Genomic DNA, 17,300 nt, shown 5'->3' with positions numbered 1-17,300 from the left:
ATCCTCTGTTTTCAGAGTATTGCTTTTTATTTACTGTTCTGATTTTTGAGTTTTTTAATACTGGTAGCCAGATTTTGTTCATTTTCATGGTTTCTTCCTTTCTGTTGAAGTTGTCCACATGCTTGTGGATTTCAATGGCTGCTCTGTGTAGTCTGACATGATAGTTGTTAGAATGGTCCAGCATTTTTGTGTTCTCAAATAGTATTCTGTGTCCAGGCTGGTTCATCAAATGCTCTGCTATGGCTGATTTCTCTGATTGAATTAGTCTGCAGTGCCTTTCATGTTCCTTGACTCTTGTTTGGGCACTGCGTTTGGTGGTTCCTATGTAGACTTGTCCAGAGCTGCATTGTATCCGGTAGACTCCTGCAGAAGAGAGAGGATCCCTCTTGTCCTTCGCTGACCGTAGCATTTGTTGGATTTTCTTCGTGGGTCTGTAGATAGTTTGTAGGTTGTGCTTCTTCATCAGCTTCCCTATGCGGTCAGTAGTTCCCTTGATGTATGGTAAGAACACCTTTCCTCTGGGTGGATCTGTGTCTTGACTCTCATGGCTTGTTCTTGGCCTTGCAGCTCTTCTGATGTCTGTGGTGGAGTATCCATTGGCCTGTAGAGCCCAGTTTAGGTGGTTGAGTTCACCTTGGAGGAGGTGAGGTTCGCAGATTCTTTGTGCATGGTCTGTCAGGGCTTTGATTGTGCTCCTTTTTTGACTTGGGTGATGGTTGGAGTTTTTATGAAGGTATCTATCTGTGTGTGTAGGTTTTCTGTAAACTGTGTGGCCCAATTGTTGATTGGGTTTGCGGATGACCAGAACATCTAGAAATGGCAGTTTTCCTTCCTTTTCTTTTTCCATGGTGAATTGGATGTTTGGGTGGATGCTGTTAAGATGGTCCAGGAACTTCTTCCTCTCCATGGCTCCAAATTGTGAAGGTGTCATCTACGTATCTGAACCAAACAGTTGGCTTTTTTGGTGCTGTTTCTAGGGCCTGTTTTTCAAAGTATTCCATATAGAAATTTGCTACTACTGGGCTGAGAGGGCTCCCCATGGCCACTCCATCTTTCTGTTCATAGAATCCAGTGTCCCACTGAAAGGAAGAAACCATGAAAATGAACAAAATCTGGCTACCAGTATTAAAAAACTCAAAAATCAGAACAGTAAATAAAAAGCAATACTCTGAAAACAGAGGATTTCCAGACATGAATCAACCAAGGGCAGTTAACGACTCTAAACAAAGGATGCCCCAGAGGCAGGAAGAAGACAGCAGATAAGCTTTTCAATGCTAATTAAAGTGATTAACTACACAACATTCACACTGACTTCTCTCACCCTAGACTTTCCACAGATATATATTAACCTCTTTGCTTAGTTTTCTCCATACCTCACAACCTCTGAGGATGCCTGCCATAGATGTGGGCGAAACGTCAGGAGAGAATGCTTCTGGAACATGGCCACACAGCCCGAAAGACATACAACAACCCTGTGATCCCGGCCATGAAAGCCTTCGACAACACATCTGCCAACACTATTTGGCAGAGAAGGCTAAAGACCTCGTAAAACTGTAACTTTCATGATTCCATAACATTGAGCAATGGCAGTTAAAGTAGTTTCAAACTACATTAATCTACAGTGTAGATGCGCTCTTAGTAGAGTAGTATCAATAGTAATAGTAGTAGTAGTAGTAGTAATAATAATAATCATAATAATAATTTGTTGCCCACCTCCCGGCACGGCTCAAGGCATAGCACAATACAGTTAAAACACAAATACAATACATACAATAAAATGTCTCTATTAAAACATTTCTATGGAAAACACATATTTAAACATATGGTATAAAGATTAAAAATACAGTTGTGATATAAAGTAAATTTAAAATTCACAGTTTAATATTGACTGGGTAGGCCTGCCAGAACAGATGGCTTTTTTGTTATGTTTTAAATTCTGATGGCTCATTTATCTGTTGGACTATACCTTTATTATTGTAGAATTAATTACTAGCCACCAGTGGTTTAGAACAAGTTACTTACAAGCTCTGAAAATTACAGCATACGATATAATAATCGACACCAACTTGCAGAACTTTGAAAATGAGTAGTCAAATTCATAAAGGTTCAGGCTGTAAGTGGGTAATAGTCATGATGCCTTTGCCTGACCATCACAAATATTATACCTCTGTATAATAGCTGCTAGAGTCGAGACAGTATAATTGGAAAGGTATTCATCTCCTATTGTTTTCTGATGAACATCTGGTTGGCTACAGTGTAAACAGAATGCTGGATCTTATCCAGCACAGCTCCTATTTGTTTATGTTTTCAACTGAGTGACATTATCCAGGGCCTGACTACTTGCACTGTTGCTGAAGAACTTCATAACACTGCAATGTAGCGAGATGGAGACTAGCCGTGATACCAAAAAGCTTCAGCTTTCTCAGAAAACAAAGTTCTAAAATGCTGGTTTCTATTTATTGGTCACGACGCTCCATGCAGTCATACTGGCCACATGACCTTGGTGGCGTCTACAGACAACACCAGCTCTTCTTCTTAGAAATGGGGATGAGCACCAAATCCCCCCTCCCCCCAGAGTCGGACACGACTAGACTAAATGTCAGGGGAAAACCTTTACCTTTACTTTTATTGGTCAGGAGTATTCATGTAGAATGACACATCATATCAACTCTTCTCCATCCTCCAAGAATATATGGTTCTTTATACGTATACATGTCAAACCTCAGATGGGACCCCTTTCACTTTTTCTCTTGCTGGTGGAGAGCGAAGAGCAAGAGATCATTCAGGGCAAAAGGTCCAATTTCTCTAGGTTTCCAGGAGAAGAAAAGAAGGGTGCACTCCATTCAAGAGCACACATTCATTTCTCTTTGCCTCCAGAACTGAGTTAAGGCCCCATGGTTTGAAATGACTCACCCCTTCTTCATCAGGTCCCAGTAAGTGCAGTGGTAGAAGCCTGATGGCTCTCAGGCAGTGAGAGAACATGGAATTGTGTGTGTGTGTGTGTGTGTGTGTGTGTGTGTGTGTGTGTAACTATTCACACATATAAGAGCTCAGCCTGAAACTGGAGACCCTGCTTCTAAATGAAGACTTAACAGGGAACACAATTATTCTGGTTAAAAAGGCATTGCAATTGTCCTGTTTTTCATCATTTTTGTGTGTGAAAAGGGCTTTTCCTTTTACACAGTAGTTCAAATTTACACAGCTCTGTAGTGAGAATAATTGACCTTAGGAGTTAGTCATCTTGCAATAAAGTAGTAGATTGTATTGTTTCAGAGCAGCTGTTTACTTGCTTCAAAGATCTTTTCATAATCTGTTAGCCTTAGACGATTAACCACTCTGCCTAACAGCAGTAGCCCATTGTTTATTGAAAGATAACCAATATTAAATGGGAAGCCTTTTCACGTGACTCCTAAACCACCAAATACCACAGTTGCTGAAATACCAGTTTTGGGACCTTCTTGTCAGAAATCATGCCAAGGCAGACAAAATGGATAGCATTATCCTGAAGAATAGTGTCAAGGTTCTCCATTTTTAGCACTTCCACACTACCTTCATCATTCTTCAACACTGATACCTCATGGCGCAGTGTCAGTGGGGTGATGATTCCAGTCCAGGGTTTAATCCACATTTAGGGGAGGTATTCAAAATGCTGGACCTTACTCGCAAAATAACCCTGGTATTTTAGATAGCTCCTTGGAAGTTCAGATAAAGACCTGGCATTGATGGATTTCTCCATTCACATGGAAGCCGCATGTCCTCTAAGCCATATTTTCTTTTTCTGTACTGGACCATCTGCATGTTTCAAAGGCTGGCAGATATGAGAGTAGTGAACAACTTATTACAGCAAGGCAAGTTTCCATCTTGCCTAAAAGAGGTTGTAATAAGGTCATCACTAAAAATAAAATCCTCTCTCGACGCCACCGTATTGGAGAATAATTAGTCAGTTTCCAATATGTCTTTTGGGACAAGCTTCTAGAGCAGCCATGGGCAAACTTTGGCCCTCCAGGTGTGTTGGACTTCAACTCCCACAATTCCTAACAGCGGGTAGGCTGTAAGGAATTGGAGAGTTGAAGTCCAAAACATCTGGAGGATCGAAGTTTGCCCATGCCTGTTCTAGGGTGTATGCTGACCTCTTAGCACTAGGAGTTCCTGGATGAAGCGGATTATCTAGATTCAGTTCAAACCTGGTTATGGAACTGAATCCCCTTCTACACAGCTATATAAACTCCAAATTATCTTCTTTGAACTGGGGGCACTGTTGTATTATCTGGGTGGAGACCACTAGGGGCCGCTAGAGAGAGAACAATACTTCATTTTACAGTGGGGGCGTTGAAGGAGGAAAACCCTGCCCCCTCCATTTTTGCTGGTTATTGCCCCTCTCCCCTTCCTATATCATAAAGGAGGGTTGTTTCTACAACAGGGATATGGCTGGGGGAAGTAATGGGAAAACAAGGGGAAATGTTTTTTAGTCCTTCAACCCACCCCCACCCCCATAAAATGAAGTGTCCTTCTCTCTCTAGCGCCCCTAGTTCAGTAATCCAGTACTGAACTGGATTATATGGCAGTGTAGGCTCATAATCCAGTTCAAACCAGATCATGTGAATTATCTGCTTTGATAATTTGAATTAAATGGCAGTGTAGAAGGGGTCTGAGATGGTTTTGGTTACCTTGGTAGAAGATATATGGAGGGAACTAGACAAGGGGGTGATGTCCCTGTTGGTCCTGCTAGAGCAGTGGTTCTCAACCTGGGGTTCCCAGATGTGTTTGGCCTTCAACTCCCAGAAATCCTAACAGCTGGTAAACTGTCTGGGGTTTCTGGGAGTTGTAGGCCAAAAATATCTGGGGACCACAGGTCGAGAGCCACTGTGCTAGAGCTTTCAGGGGGTTTCAGTACCATTGACCACCCATCTGGGTTGTCTCTCTCTGGGATGGGACTTGTGGGAATTGTTTTACAGTGGCTCTTGCTTTTCTTGAAGAGGAAAATTTAAAAGTTGGTTCCAAGAGATACTTGTTTGAAACCCTGATTTGAGCCTGGATTTCTAGATTTCAGGGGTGTCCAAGAGTATATTTGCACTAGACACCAGTGGCACTCAGCTACAATGACACATACTGTACTTTGATTACATCCCAATTGCATTACTGTAATACATTGTATTTGGAGCTGCCTTTGCAAATTGTTTGGAAGGTTCAAAATGCTGTGGCCAGCTTGTTGACTATGGCTGGTTACAGGGATCATATGACTCCCTTATTGAAGCAATATCGTTGTTTACCAGTCCATTTCCAGACAGAATTGAAATGACGGTTTTGGTCTTTAAGGTCCTAAACAGTTTGTGTCCAGACTATCTGATATTGTCTTATACAAACCAGCTCACAGTGTTAATAACCATAGTAAATTTATTACCAGCCCCTCATTGTGGTTTCCATTTTGCAGGCAAATGCTTCTACCACCTCCCCTCCCCAATTTGGGTACATTTGGCGAGGTCTCAGGAGAGAGCCTTCCCGGTGGCTGCTCTCAGGCTGTTGGCCCTCTCCCTACTCTATTCCATTTGGTAAGTAAATATGTTTTTGTTCAGGCAGGCCATTGAATTTTAATTATGGAGCAGTAATGTGCATGTGAAGTGATGTGCTGTATTTTTAATCCCCTACTAGTAATTATGTTTAAATGTTTTAAACTGTTTTTCACCATTAAGAAAAATATTGTTATTTAATTCTTTGTATAGTTTTTATAAACTAATATATTAGTTTAATCTTTTAAAAATTATTCTAAGCTACATTTAATGTCATCTCAGGAGAAAGGCAAGATATCAGTTCAATAAATAAATAAATGAAAGTGGATTCGCTTGAGTGAGCAGAGAAATACATGAAAATGAGGTGTCACAAACTACGTGAGTGCTTTTTGCTAAACCAAAGCCACCACTGAAAACAACCCAGGAATATCTGTGAAAACATGACCTATAATTTTCTTGTTTTTTTCTGTCTTTTGCATTTCTCTAATGTCTTTTGCAATGTATAGCACTTTGTAGCATACTTCAACTGACAAAAGGCTTCCAAATGTATTGTCACAGTGAACACTTATCTATTTGTATTCCATTTTTCTTCCAACAACTGTCTGAGGTAAATTGTTCTAAGCAATAATGGCTGGTCAAAAGTTTCCCAGTCTGCTTCATGGATGAATGAGATTTTGAAATAAACATCCCCAGTTCAAAATAAGCATTCACCAATATTTCTAGGCTTCCACTACGAACAGACACAAGTCTCTTAAGACAAAATCTGACCTGAGACTATTAACAACAACCAGCCAATCCTAAAAGTATCAAATAGAAAGAAAAGGGTCTTCTTCTTATTCCTATTTCAGGAAAGCAGATACTACATCAGAGAAATGTTGATTTGATGTTACAACACACTTTGTCACACAAGATAAAGAGAAATTCCTTGATACTCTGATGTACTATGATCAATTTTCAGGGAGGAGAAAAAAAAACCAATGGGAGACCTAAATTATTAAAAGCATGGGATCATGCAATTAGATTACAAGAGCCATCTATTCGATTGCCCCGATGCACAGCTAAAACACTCAGGAAAGATAGCCATTTGACATCTGTTTTAAGTCTCTCCATAAAGACAGTCTATCATTTCCCAGGGCAATCTATTCCACTGTCAAACAGCTTTTGCCATCAGACAATTCATACTAATGTTAAAAGCTTATTGAACATTGGGTTTTAGATTGTGATAAGAGGAAGATCAGCTGGAGAAGGAGAAGTTTGAAGACATATGCTCCTTCCTCCTTCCCTACTAGTTTCATTCAATTGTATGTTCCCCACACCTGAGAGCAAAAAAGAATTTCTGTCCTCAGACAAGGGCCATGTTTCATCCTCTGCATCCCAAAGGGAATATTATTGCTTGGGGAAGATCTCCCTGTTTCCATCATGCAGAAAAAAAGCTGCAAGATTTCCCCCACCTGGTCCCAACTCAGGGCAATCCTGCCATGAGAGTCCAGTACTGAATAGAAGTGTTCTCTGTTTTCATCTATCAAATGAAAAATCATAATTTGCAAGTAAGTGGAAGAAATAGAAAGTATTTTGTTATGTTTTCCACATTTTTATAAACCACTCAGATAACCTATTCATTCTACTTAACCCTACAAAGACTATTTTGACTGTAAGAGCTATTTGACAGAATAGCCTCAGAAGATGGTGGATTCTTTTTCTGTTCAGGTCTTTAAGAAGAGTTGGATGGCCATTCTTCAAGAATGTATTAGTTCTCTATTTCTCTACAACAAGGGTTGAATGGTCCTTGTGGTCCCTTTCAACTCTAAAAGGCAGGGTATGAATGAAGAAATTAATGGATTATGTATAATGACAATCCATCTTGGACTATGTGGGCATCTTGCTCATCTCCATTTCTCAAAAGACACAGATTTTCACAAAAATGGCATATGTAAATTTATCAGCATTAATGCAAATGTATAAACAGTTACTACAATTTAGATAATAAATAAAACACATCTTACCACAGTGAGAAGGACTCTTCCTGCTCCGTTCATTGACCAGGTGCTCCCTATAAGTGCACTACTTCAAGGCCTTTGCTTTCTATCATTTCATTTTTCTTTAAATCAGTAAAATTTTATCTGTCTTTAACTAGAAGTGGGCAGGATTGATGAATGATTCATTATATAAAAACATCATGGAGGAAGATAGCAACTGCAGAAAAACTGAGAAATGGTTGTACAGAGAGTACTGGCCTCCAACTTCTTCTTAATGTCTGCTCCTTGTAGGCCCTCCAACTGGTAAATTGGCACGGAAAGTCCCCATTATCCCACTTTTTCAGATGCTTTAAAATCATCTCAGTTTCTCTCCTCTTCTCCCACTTTTGACTTTGACTTACATTTAAAGTGAGGCTCCTGGCTCGACAACAGTCCATGTGAAAAAGATCCTGAAGTCTTAGTCTGGATCTATACTGCCATATAATCCAGATTATCAAATCAGATCATCTAGATGATCTGATTTGAATTGGATTATATGAGTCTACACTATCATATAATCCACTTCAAAGCAGATAATCAGGATTTTACCATAGGCCCCATCTACATTGCCATATAATCCAGATTTTCAAAGCAGATAACCCGTATTATCTGCTTTGAACTGGATTATATGAGCCTAGACTGCCACCGAAGCATTAAGACTCAAAATAGAATATATGGCAATGTGGACTCAGGCCCCTTCCACACAGCTGAATAAAATCCCACATTATTTGCTTTGAACTGGGATATATGGCAGTGTGGACACAGATAACCCAGTTCAAAGCAGATATTGTGGAATTTTCTGCCTTGGAATTCTGTGTTATAAGTCTCTGTTGAACGGCCCTGGGACGGAGTGTTTCAAACTTTTCATGTTGGTGATACACCTTTTAGACATGCATCATTTCACGACACAGTAATTCAGTTTTATTAGCAGACCAGAGGTTAAACCAATCCCTTAGAAGAGATATGATAAATAGTAATCATGCAATGTATGGGAACAATATTTCATGAAAGCTTTTCATTTATATTTTTAAAAATATATGATTTATTGCTTATTTTACATAGACTCAGAGGTTTTTCATTACATTTGTGTGACAGACCTACACATTGTAGCTGATACACTAACATGTTGAGACATAGTTTGGAAAGCTCTTGTTGAAGAGAAGATAGGATAGGTGGTTAAAACATAAGGAGGTTTTAAGGCACCGAAACACTGTTGAACTCTATCACTGTTGCCCCCTCTAACAGTACATTTATACCAGGCATAGGCATTTTTTTTTCCTTGGGGCCGCATTGTAGGCCTGGCTAGGAGGGCCAGGCCAGGAGGGAGGAGGGCCAGGTACATGCTGGGTGGGGAGGGTCCGGGAAAGGATGAGGCTAGGAGGGGGTAGGGCAGGCCCCAGGTCATCCTCAGGTTGTCCTCCCAACATAAGGACAGGGCTGCTCATTCCATCCTTATGGTGGGAGGAAGGCGGGACAAATGGCGACTGCCCCGATCCTATTTCCCATCCTCCTCCCCCAATCCTCGGGCTATCCTCTTGGCATTATGCTAGGTGGAGAGCGAGACATGTGACGGCTGTGTGTGCTCCAGAGGGCTCTCAGCCACTGTGTGCCTTCCTCGAGCCATCCTCCCAGAATAAGGATGAGGTCACTAGCACCGTCCTTATGCCAGGAGGAGAGTGAGTCACATGGTGACAGAGAGCACTCCAGAGGGCTCTCAGCTGCTATGTGCCTTCCTCCCGCATCTTTTTGGCATAAGGACGCAGCGGGCCACCATGTCCTTATGCCAAGAGGACAGGGAAAATGAGGAGGGCCCCAGGCTGTAGTTTGCCCATGCCTGATCTATATTGTATATGCTCTTTGACTCCAATTTAACTGCTCCTATGGAAGCATGAGAATTGCAGTTTTGCAAGGTCTTTAGCCTTCTCTGCCAAAGAGTACTGGTGGCTCACCAAACAAGTCCTGGAATTCCATAGCATTGAGCCATTTTAACCCTTTACTTACTATTTTTGCCTTTCCAACACACCTCACATTTCCTTGTAGACTACCTCTCCTATCCTGCCTGTCATTAACAACTTTTAACATCTTGACCATGTTTTGATGTTACGTGGCCACATGTCTCAGCTTTCATCTGAGAACTGCTGGCAGTTATGTCATTGAAAATCAAAAATTAAGCATCCCGCAAACAATATGAGTATAGTGGAGAAAACTGCTGATATCAACGATATGTGGATAAGCATTGCCCTCCTTTATGCATGACTAGTCAACTGCACAGATCGTCCGAGGTGTATGTGATGTAATGTGGCTTCAAATAATCTGACTAAAATATAATTGAGGATTCAGCTCATGATCCCCACAGGAGCATAAGCACCACCTGTGGTCAAAGAAAGGTAGTCAGAAGTCTGGAGATATTGTACATTTGCATTTAAGAAGTGCATTCTGAAATTAATTCCTTAAACACATATTGCTGTCCAACCTTTTATTGTTGTCCAAGAGCTTTCTTAAAGAATATGCCCATTTGTTTAAAAGTCTAATATTACAAAGCCCACATTATATACCTAAATGGCTTGAGACCAAATGCTTATCTGTGATGACTTATGGGCCATGTAGTCCCGTTCCTAGTACTGTTGTGGCAGATGAAGAGGAAAACTTGGGTTTCCCACCGTTTCTGCCAGATTTGGAGCCCTTGCAGCTGCAGGATGTTTGCCCACAAGAAGTCAGACAAACAAGCCTTGAGGAGAAATCTCCCACATTTTCGCACCGCCTTTATTATAATCAAGATAGACATGCGCGGGAGGCGACTCGCCGAAGCGCCCGGATAGCTGCCAGACAATTAGAAGATTAAGTCTACTTCCCTTGGGAAAGTTTAAGGAGTCCTGCATCTGGACAGTTTAGGTTTCGGTTCTTGTTCCCCAGAGGAAGTCTGCTTTGGCGGGAAAACAAGATCCTATATAGATGCTTGCCCACAAAGGGTTCCTTGCGGAGTCAATTCGTCATCTTTGGGAGTAGATTGTGTGTGGACTACGCTACTCCAGTTTCCAGGACCTTGTTCTCGTTCCAGCCCTGCCTTGTTCCCCGGACCTCGCCACGGATTTCCCACGGACCCAGTTCTTGCTCCTCGCTTCTTGTTGCCTTGAATCAAGCCTTGTTTGCCAAGAATCTAGTTTGCTTCCTAGCCTTGCATTAAGCTTCATGGACTAAAGGACCTTGTCAATTCCCCTCACTTTGCTTGGCAAAGTGAGTGTTTCGGTTATTGGATTACAACTTTGGACCTTAATATTTCATATTGGACATTGTTTTCTTGGACTAATTTTGACCTTTCCTGAAAGGTCTACTTCTGAACTATTTTCTACACTTGCTTTTATTAACTTTATATATTTCCTCAATAAAGATATTAGATAGATTCTGGCCTCTGTGTATGGTTATTGGTGCTCTGCAGCCTGGGTCCTGACATTATCCAACGAGACCAAACATGCTCTAGCTTTTGCTGTCCAAAATCTAAAATATCCCCTTCAAAATGGAAAGTTACTGTGCTTCTCTGTGTTCACCTCTTAATGAATATGCAATAGAAGAACAGTGCAGGGGTGTAGCTGTTCACATTTAGAAACATGTTTAGTTTGCTATGTTCATATGCTGTTTGTAACTTTGCCTACCTTTTTTTCCTTTGGATACCCAAACTGTGTTTCTAAATGGCCAGCTGAAGTTTTAAGGTACTGCAATTCTAGAAATTGGGGACTGAAACAAAATGTCATGGTAATGGAACTCTTATTTTTTGGAGGTGGGATTTTCCTTCATCTTAGTGGGATGGAGTGATGCCTAAAACAAGAAGCAGTGGACACAAAATGGGGTGGTTTTCAGAGGTTCAGGGCAAAAGCTGGCGCCTAACATGCTTGGACAGTTGTCTAACCATGGTTCTGGTATCAGCTGACAAACACAAGATTGTATGATCCTCTCTTGCTCCCAACTGCCAGTCTCCTGACCTCAGAGGGAGTGAAGAAGATTCAGACACAACTCCCTCATGCCTGGACCCAGAAACAAACAAAAGCTATTTCATCCATTACAAGTATCAATGTCCTAACCTAAGTGGGAAGGAAGAAGATACAGGCAAAGATCCACCATGCCTAGGCTCAGAAGCAGATGAAAAGTCTTCCATCTATTCCAGTAGTTCTCAACCTGGGGGCACCAGATGTTTTGGCCTACCAGCTGTTAGGATTTCTGGGAGTTGAAGGCCCAAAACATCTGGGAACCCCAGGTTGAGAACCACTGCTCTATTCCAACTGCCACTGTCCTGGTCTGAGAGGGACAGAAGAAGAGGCAGGAATAGTCCTGCCCTGCTTAGGCCCAGAACCAGATGAAAGCCCCTTCCTCCATCCCAGTTGCCTCTGCCCTTACCTCAGACAGAGAAAAAAAAAGTAGCATCTGCTGGTTCTAATCCTCTCCCATACTGATATTCTCTTTTCATTTTGTGTTATTTTTAATTAGGTTATAAGCCTGATGTAAGGAAACTGTTTTGTTGTTGTTTTCCTTAGACAGTGCCATGTACAATGATGACACTATATAAATAAATAAATGATGGTAATGACAATGACATGGAGATGCGGAAAGAAGAAGTTGGAGATGGATGGGCATTACAATGGAGGAGGTGAAGAGCAGAGGGGATCTCAGTCCAATAATGTCTGGAAAGTGGCATTCTGCCACCCCTGCTCTATTGGAAAAGTTAATGTCTGCCTTAAAACTAAAGGTCCTTAAGAAGGGAAAACACAAATGTTGAAGTTCTCCATCAACAGTTAGCACATGGATTTCATACAGAAGAGGCAAAATCATCCCTTGGTTATAGTCTTACCCACTAGGAGGAGATGTCATTTATATGTAGTGTCATATATGTATCCACATTTTCATCTAATACATTTCTTGATGTGTGCAAAGTATAAGCATATCCTGATCCACTTTAATTCTCTCTCTCTCTTTTAGTGATGTATTTTCTTTCAGGTGCTGTGTATATATGGCCAATTATTTCTTTTCCCCTCCTTACTCAGTTGATCCCAGGACTTGAACACTGAGATCTGGATAAGAATTATAGTTAATAGCACTCCACCCTTCCTACTGGATTGAAACTTGGCCATTGGGAAATCAGTGTTTCATAGTGCAAAGGGTTTCATTCCGAACAAAGCTAGTACTCTTCCTCTCTCATTCCACCCACCCAAACGCCACAAAATTGTTTCAGGTTTATAATGATATGAAAGGAATGTAAACTCTCGCCAGTGTTGCTTTTCCTCATAACACTGCATATTTTTCTAAAACCTCCACATGGTTGCATCTTCTGTTATATAAATCTCCACTTGCATCTATAAGTTTGTGCTTATATTTGGCTTTGAAAACTTGACATTTGGGAGAACAGTTTTCTTGACAGCTAACAGGAATTAAAATAGAATGCAGAGGTATTTAATATTGAGTAAAATGGTGCATGGATGCCTGAGCTACCCTGAGTCATGAATAGTTTATCTCCTATTAATCTTTGCATTAAATACAGTTATTGCTTGACATTTTTTATGATGCCGTTTAGATTGAGTGCACACTGTCAAAAGTTATTGACATACTTTAGATGAGCCAGATTATTTTCCTTCTCTCTCTCTCTAGATTGCCAAAGACTCATTTCATCATAAAATGGGGATTGACAATAAAGGCATTGCTTTGGATACTGATTTTGGCCACAATAATAGATTTGAGTTAGGGAAGGATTCCTCAAACATTTTAAGCAGGGCTGGTTCATGGTTCCTCAGACTGTTGAGGGGCCAGACTGTAGTTTGAAAAAAATGAATGAATTCCTATGCATACCACACATATCTTATTTATTGTGCAAAAAACTGTAAAAGAACAATACAATATTTAAAATGAACAACAATTTCAACCAACATAAACTCACCAGTATTTCAGTGAGAACTGTGGGCCTGCTTTTGGCTGATGAGATAGTCAAGTTAATTAGTCTAATTGTTGTTGTCGGCCCATGGAGTATGTGATCTTCCCAGTAGAATCTTCCTTTGCCCCGTTTCATAGGTGACAATGAAAGTTCTATACAGATCTGCAAAAGAGAAATGTCATTTAATTCAGTAATAGTTATTACCAGTAAAATATGCATAGGGTTTTTATGCTTCACATAGAGATAAATAACTGAACTACAGTAGTAGCTAAGTTTATATGGAGCTGCACTTGAGCAAGTAATGGAAGCTCTTGCTGGTGTAAAATGAAGCAACGACTGTTGAATGGGACAGCATAGAGAAAACATGTAGCAAAGGAATCACCTTAGCTTCTAATGGGCTTCTGGTCCTGATTCAAGGTGCTATACTTTCTCACCAGAACCTTGAGCCCTAAATGGGTTGGGATCTTGAAATGCAAAGGCATGCCTTCAAGAGGATTGGGGTCTTCTGGAAGGACTTTCCTTTGTGCCTCACCAATGGGAGCAATATAATGTGGAAAGACCTTGTCACACTGATTATTGAATATCTTCCCTTTGAAGATGACTGCCACCAGTGTCATTTCAGCATCAGCTTAAAATGTGGTTTTTTGCTAGAGCTTTAAGGTGAGGGTGGGGTACTTGATATAATTCAAACCTGCACATATGCATGGCTTTAAAGTTGTTCTCAAACCAATTTGAAACTCTTTTTTGTTTTCATATTGTTTGATACAGTTGCAGCCTATTTAATGAACACTTCCTGTTTTAAATAGTTACAAACTGTTAGAAATGATTTCATCCTATGATGCTCAGAGATCCTTGGATGGGACATAAATATTTACATAAACAAATCATATTGAAGTAATCACCTAAGAGTAAGGTCGACTGCAGTCAGTGATGGAAGAATTTGAAGATATAGCTGCGGTAGTGAGGAATATCTGTAAGCTAATGTCTCTTGTAGCACATTAGAGACTGCAAGAGCGACATTGGTAGCATGAACTTTCATAGATGAGAGGCACATCTACATTTACAGTGTCATGCAGTTTGATGGCTTATTCATTGTATGATATTTATACCACATGCTGCAAACACATAATGCTGTTCAGCAGTGGAACTCTCTAACCCAGAGTGTGATGGAGGCTCCTTCTTTGGAGGCTTTTAAGCAGAGGCTGGATGACCATCTGTCAGGGGTGCTTTGAATGCAATTTTCTTGCTTCTTGTCAGGTGATTGGACTGGATGACCCATGAGGTCTCTTCCAACTTTATGATTCTATGATGCAGTATGTATTTCGGGCTGTAATCCAAGATAAGGAAAGGCAAGGATATTCCAAAATAGAGACTTTAATGCACATCAGGGCATGTTAGTGTAACTGATGATGTCTCTTGATTTGTTCTTCTCCATTTGCATTTCCTTAGATATTTGCTAAGTCTAGGAGAAAGGAAAATCCCAAATTGCTAATTCTCAGATATCAAGACTACTATGTGATGCCACCCCTGTGTTGGTTGATTTAGGATTTCAGATTCTAATCCAGGGAGGACTCAAAGGAGTGATATGATCATGAAATCACTTGTGAGTTTGTGATCTTTTATGAGAAGTCTGAATTTCATGCATTTCTTTCTGAAACCTTTGAGGATCTGCTTTTAACTGGCTCATGATTGACCGATTGCTATCAGTGACAGTTTCATGTGGCTGCCAGTGACACACTCTTTTTGAACGCATTTTGTAGATGTTTGTTCAGTAACATGATTAAAACTTCTAGTGAATTGCAAACTCCCAGTCATCCTGAAATGAGATGCACAAATGAGAGATGCCAATCAAGCCTAATATGTGCTGTGATGAAGCACAAACAGCTGCATTCAACATGCAACCATAAAGCTCACAGTTTGAACATTTGGGAGAAATTACTGTTTTGTCCCCGATAAAAGATGTTGTCAACTTCTGTAAAATTTCCACTTCTTCATGGTGAATACATTTATTGATTGTTAGTTTCCCAACATAAACAGTAGAATTAAAAAAAGAAAGGGAAAATGAAAATACAGACATTGGATGCCCATGATATACTTAAAATTGTCATGTGTGGTGACAGAACACATTTATCTGATGTGTCATGGAGCTCAGTGGAGGAAAAGAAAAGGTTATGATCTTGGAGATTATAAACAAACTGTTTTGATCCATGCAGGGCTTTGAAGAAATAAGTAAGGGCCAATCCAGATGATTAATACAGTTTCCATGCACTTCTCCCTGAGGGCTAGTTCACACAGAGCTTAGGCACAAACGTTAGCCATGTGGTCAAGTTATTTAGCTTCCTGTGCTTCCTCTCCTTCAAGCCTTTCATGGGAATCTGAAACTGCACACACATACTGATATGACTGAGAATTTCACTTGGCTTTCTGGGAAGAATTTTTCAAAATTTGCACATTTCTTCACAAATTTAACATAAAGAACTTGAGAAAATTCTGAATGTGAGTTAAAACAGATTTGCCTCAGCTCTTATGGATTAGCTCTTAATGAGACTTCAAATTCAGAATTTACATTATATTATCTCAATTTTACATTATTGTCTTCCCCAATGAATCATAATCTCATGGCACATCCAAACTATGACAGTCACATTTAGTACTTCTGACTATAAGAAAAATATGGGTGAAGATTAAAATCCCTAGTAAAAATGGTTGGAAATTTGGTAAAAAATTATCAGTGTTTACAAATTTCATTATAAATGAGAAAGAAAAAATTTATTAACAAAACATGAAATAAAGATTAATGGAATCAATACACTTGTCCCCTCCTTGATGTGAATGCACCCTTGAACCCTCATATGGGAATGTCTGCACATAAATTCACTGAAACATCACGTGCAAGATCACTGTAGGATATGGGGATCTGAAGCCACAGGGACTGCAAATGGACATTAGATTTTACTATTGCTCCTTCTACATATCTTCCAAGTTAAACAGGGGCATTGCCAGCAATCAAGTAAACCAGATGCCCCTGCTATAAGGGGATTTTATGCTAATCTTCCAGTTGATGATGAAGGCTCAGTGTGGGAGGTACAACATGCTAAAACACAGAGATAAAATATTAAAATGCGTATATTAAAATATACTAAACAAAGATTGACACATACTAAAGAAATGTAACATTAACATTCACAATTTAAAATCGAGTGGGATGACATACTTACCTGGAAATGGTCAGCTCTATTGTGCCATAGCCCCTCCCTTCCAATTGTCACTGCCCTGGCCTTTGAGGGAGAGAAGGATAGGAAAGCACATCTTCATCAAGCCTTAGCTCCAGCAGCTGATGAAAGGCCCTCCCTTTGCTGTGACCTTGGGAAGAAAGAACAGGCAATATCTACCATACCATAAGGGTCAACTCCTTGCCATGCAGGAATACATAAAGCATTCCTATCAGAATAATAAGAGTTGGAAGAGACCACAAGGACCATCCAGTCCAACCCCATTCTGCCATGCAGGAATACACAAAGTACTCCTGATAGATGGTTATCCATCTATTCCACTGTCAAAAAGTCCTTTGTAATGTTTAGGTGGGATATCTTTTCCTGCAATTTGAATCCATTGTGCCAAAAGAGATTAACTGTTAAGTAAGCTCGCTGATCACAGTCAGGTTTGCTTCCATGTACACATTAATTAATATAGCACAGACCAATATGTGGTTATCAATACAACTCTGTATTATATATCCTCAGAAGTAAACTATATCAAGTAGTTTATTCCACTGTAAACTGGTATCTCGGAATGAGTAGATGGGTGAGCTCTCCCTGCTCCAAGTCTTATTGTTATAGAAATGAACTGAACTATTTCCCAAAA

The 17,300-nt window shown here is 40.2% G+C and overlaps 1 protein-coding gene across 4 annotated transcripts in view; it reads left to right on the top strand.

Annotated features, from left to right (window-relative positions):
* LOC103283054 (uncharacterized) overlaps positions 1-17,300 on the top strand; it is a 122,888-nt gene that overhangs the window by 31,219 nt on the left and 74,369 nt on the right. For all 4 annotated transcript variants that reach the window (XR_010002147.1, XR_010002149.1, XR_010002148.1 and 1 more), the window contains exon 2: positions 5,432-5,549. Coding sequence is in view for 1 of the 4 variants with exons in the window: in XM_016991484.2 (XP_016846973.1) it covers positions 5,432-5,549 (118 nt within the window). In the remaining 3 variants the exon portion in view is untranslated. The remainder of the gene's footprint in view (positions 1-5,431; positions 5,550-17,300) is intronic.

Source organism: Anolis carolinensis, chromosome 1 (genome assembly GCF_035594765.1).
Source record: "Anolis carolinensis isolate JA03-04 chromosome 1, rAnoCar3.1.pri, whole genome shotgun sequence".
NCBI lineage: Eukaryota > Metazoa > Chordata > Lepidosauria > Squamata > Dactyloidae > Anolis > Anolis carolinensis.
Note: the sequence above shows the minus strand (reverse complement) of the source record. Positions and strands in the feature narration are given on the sequence as shown.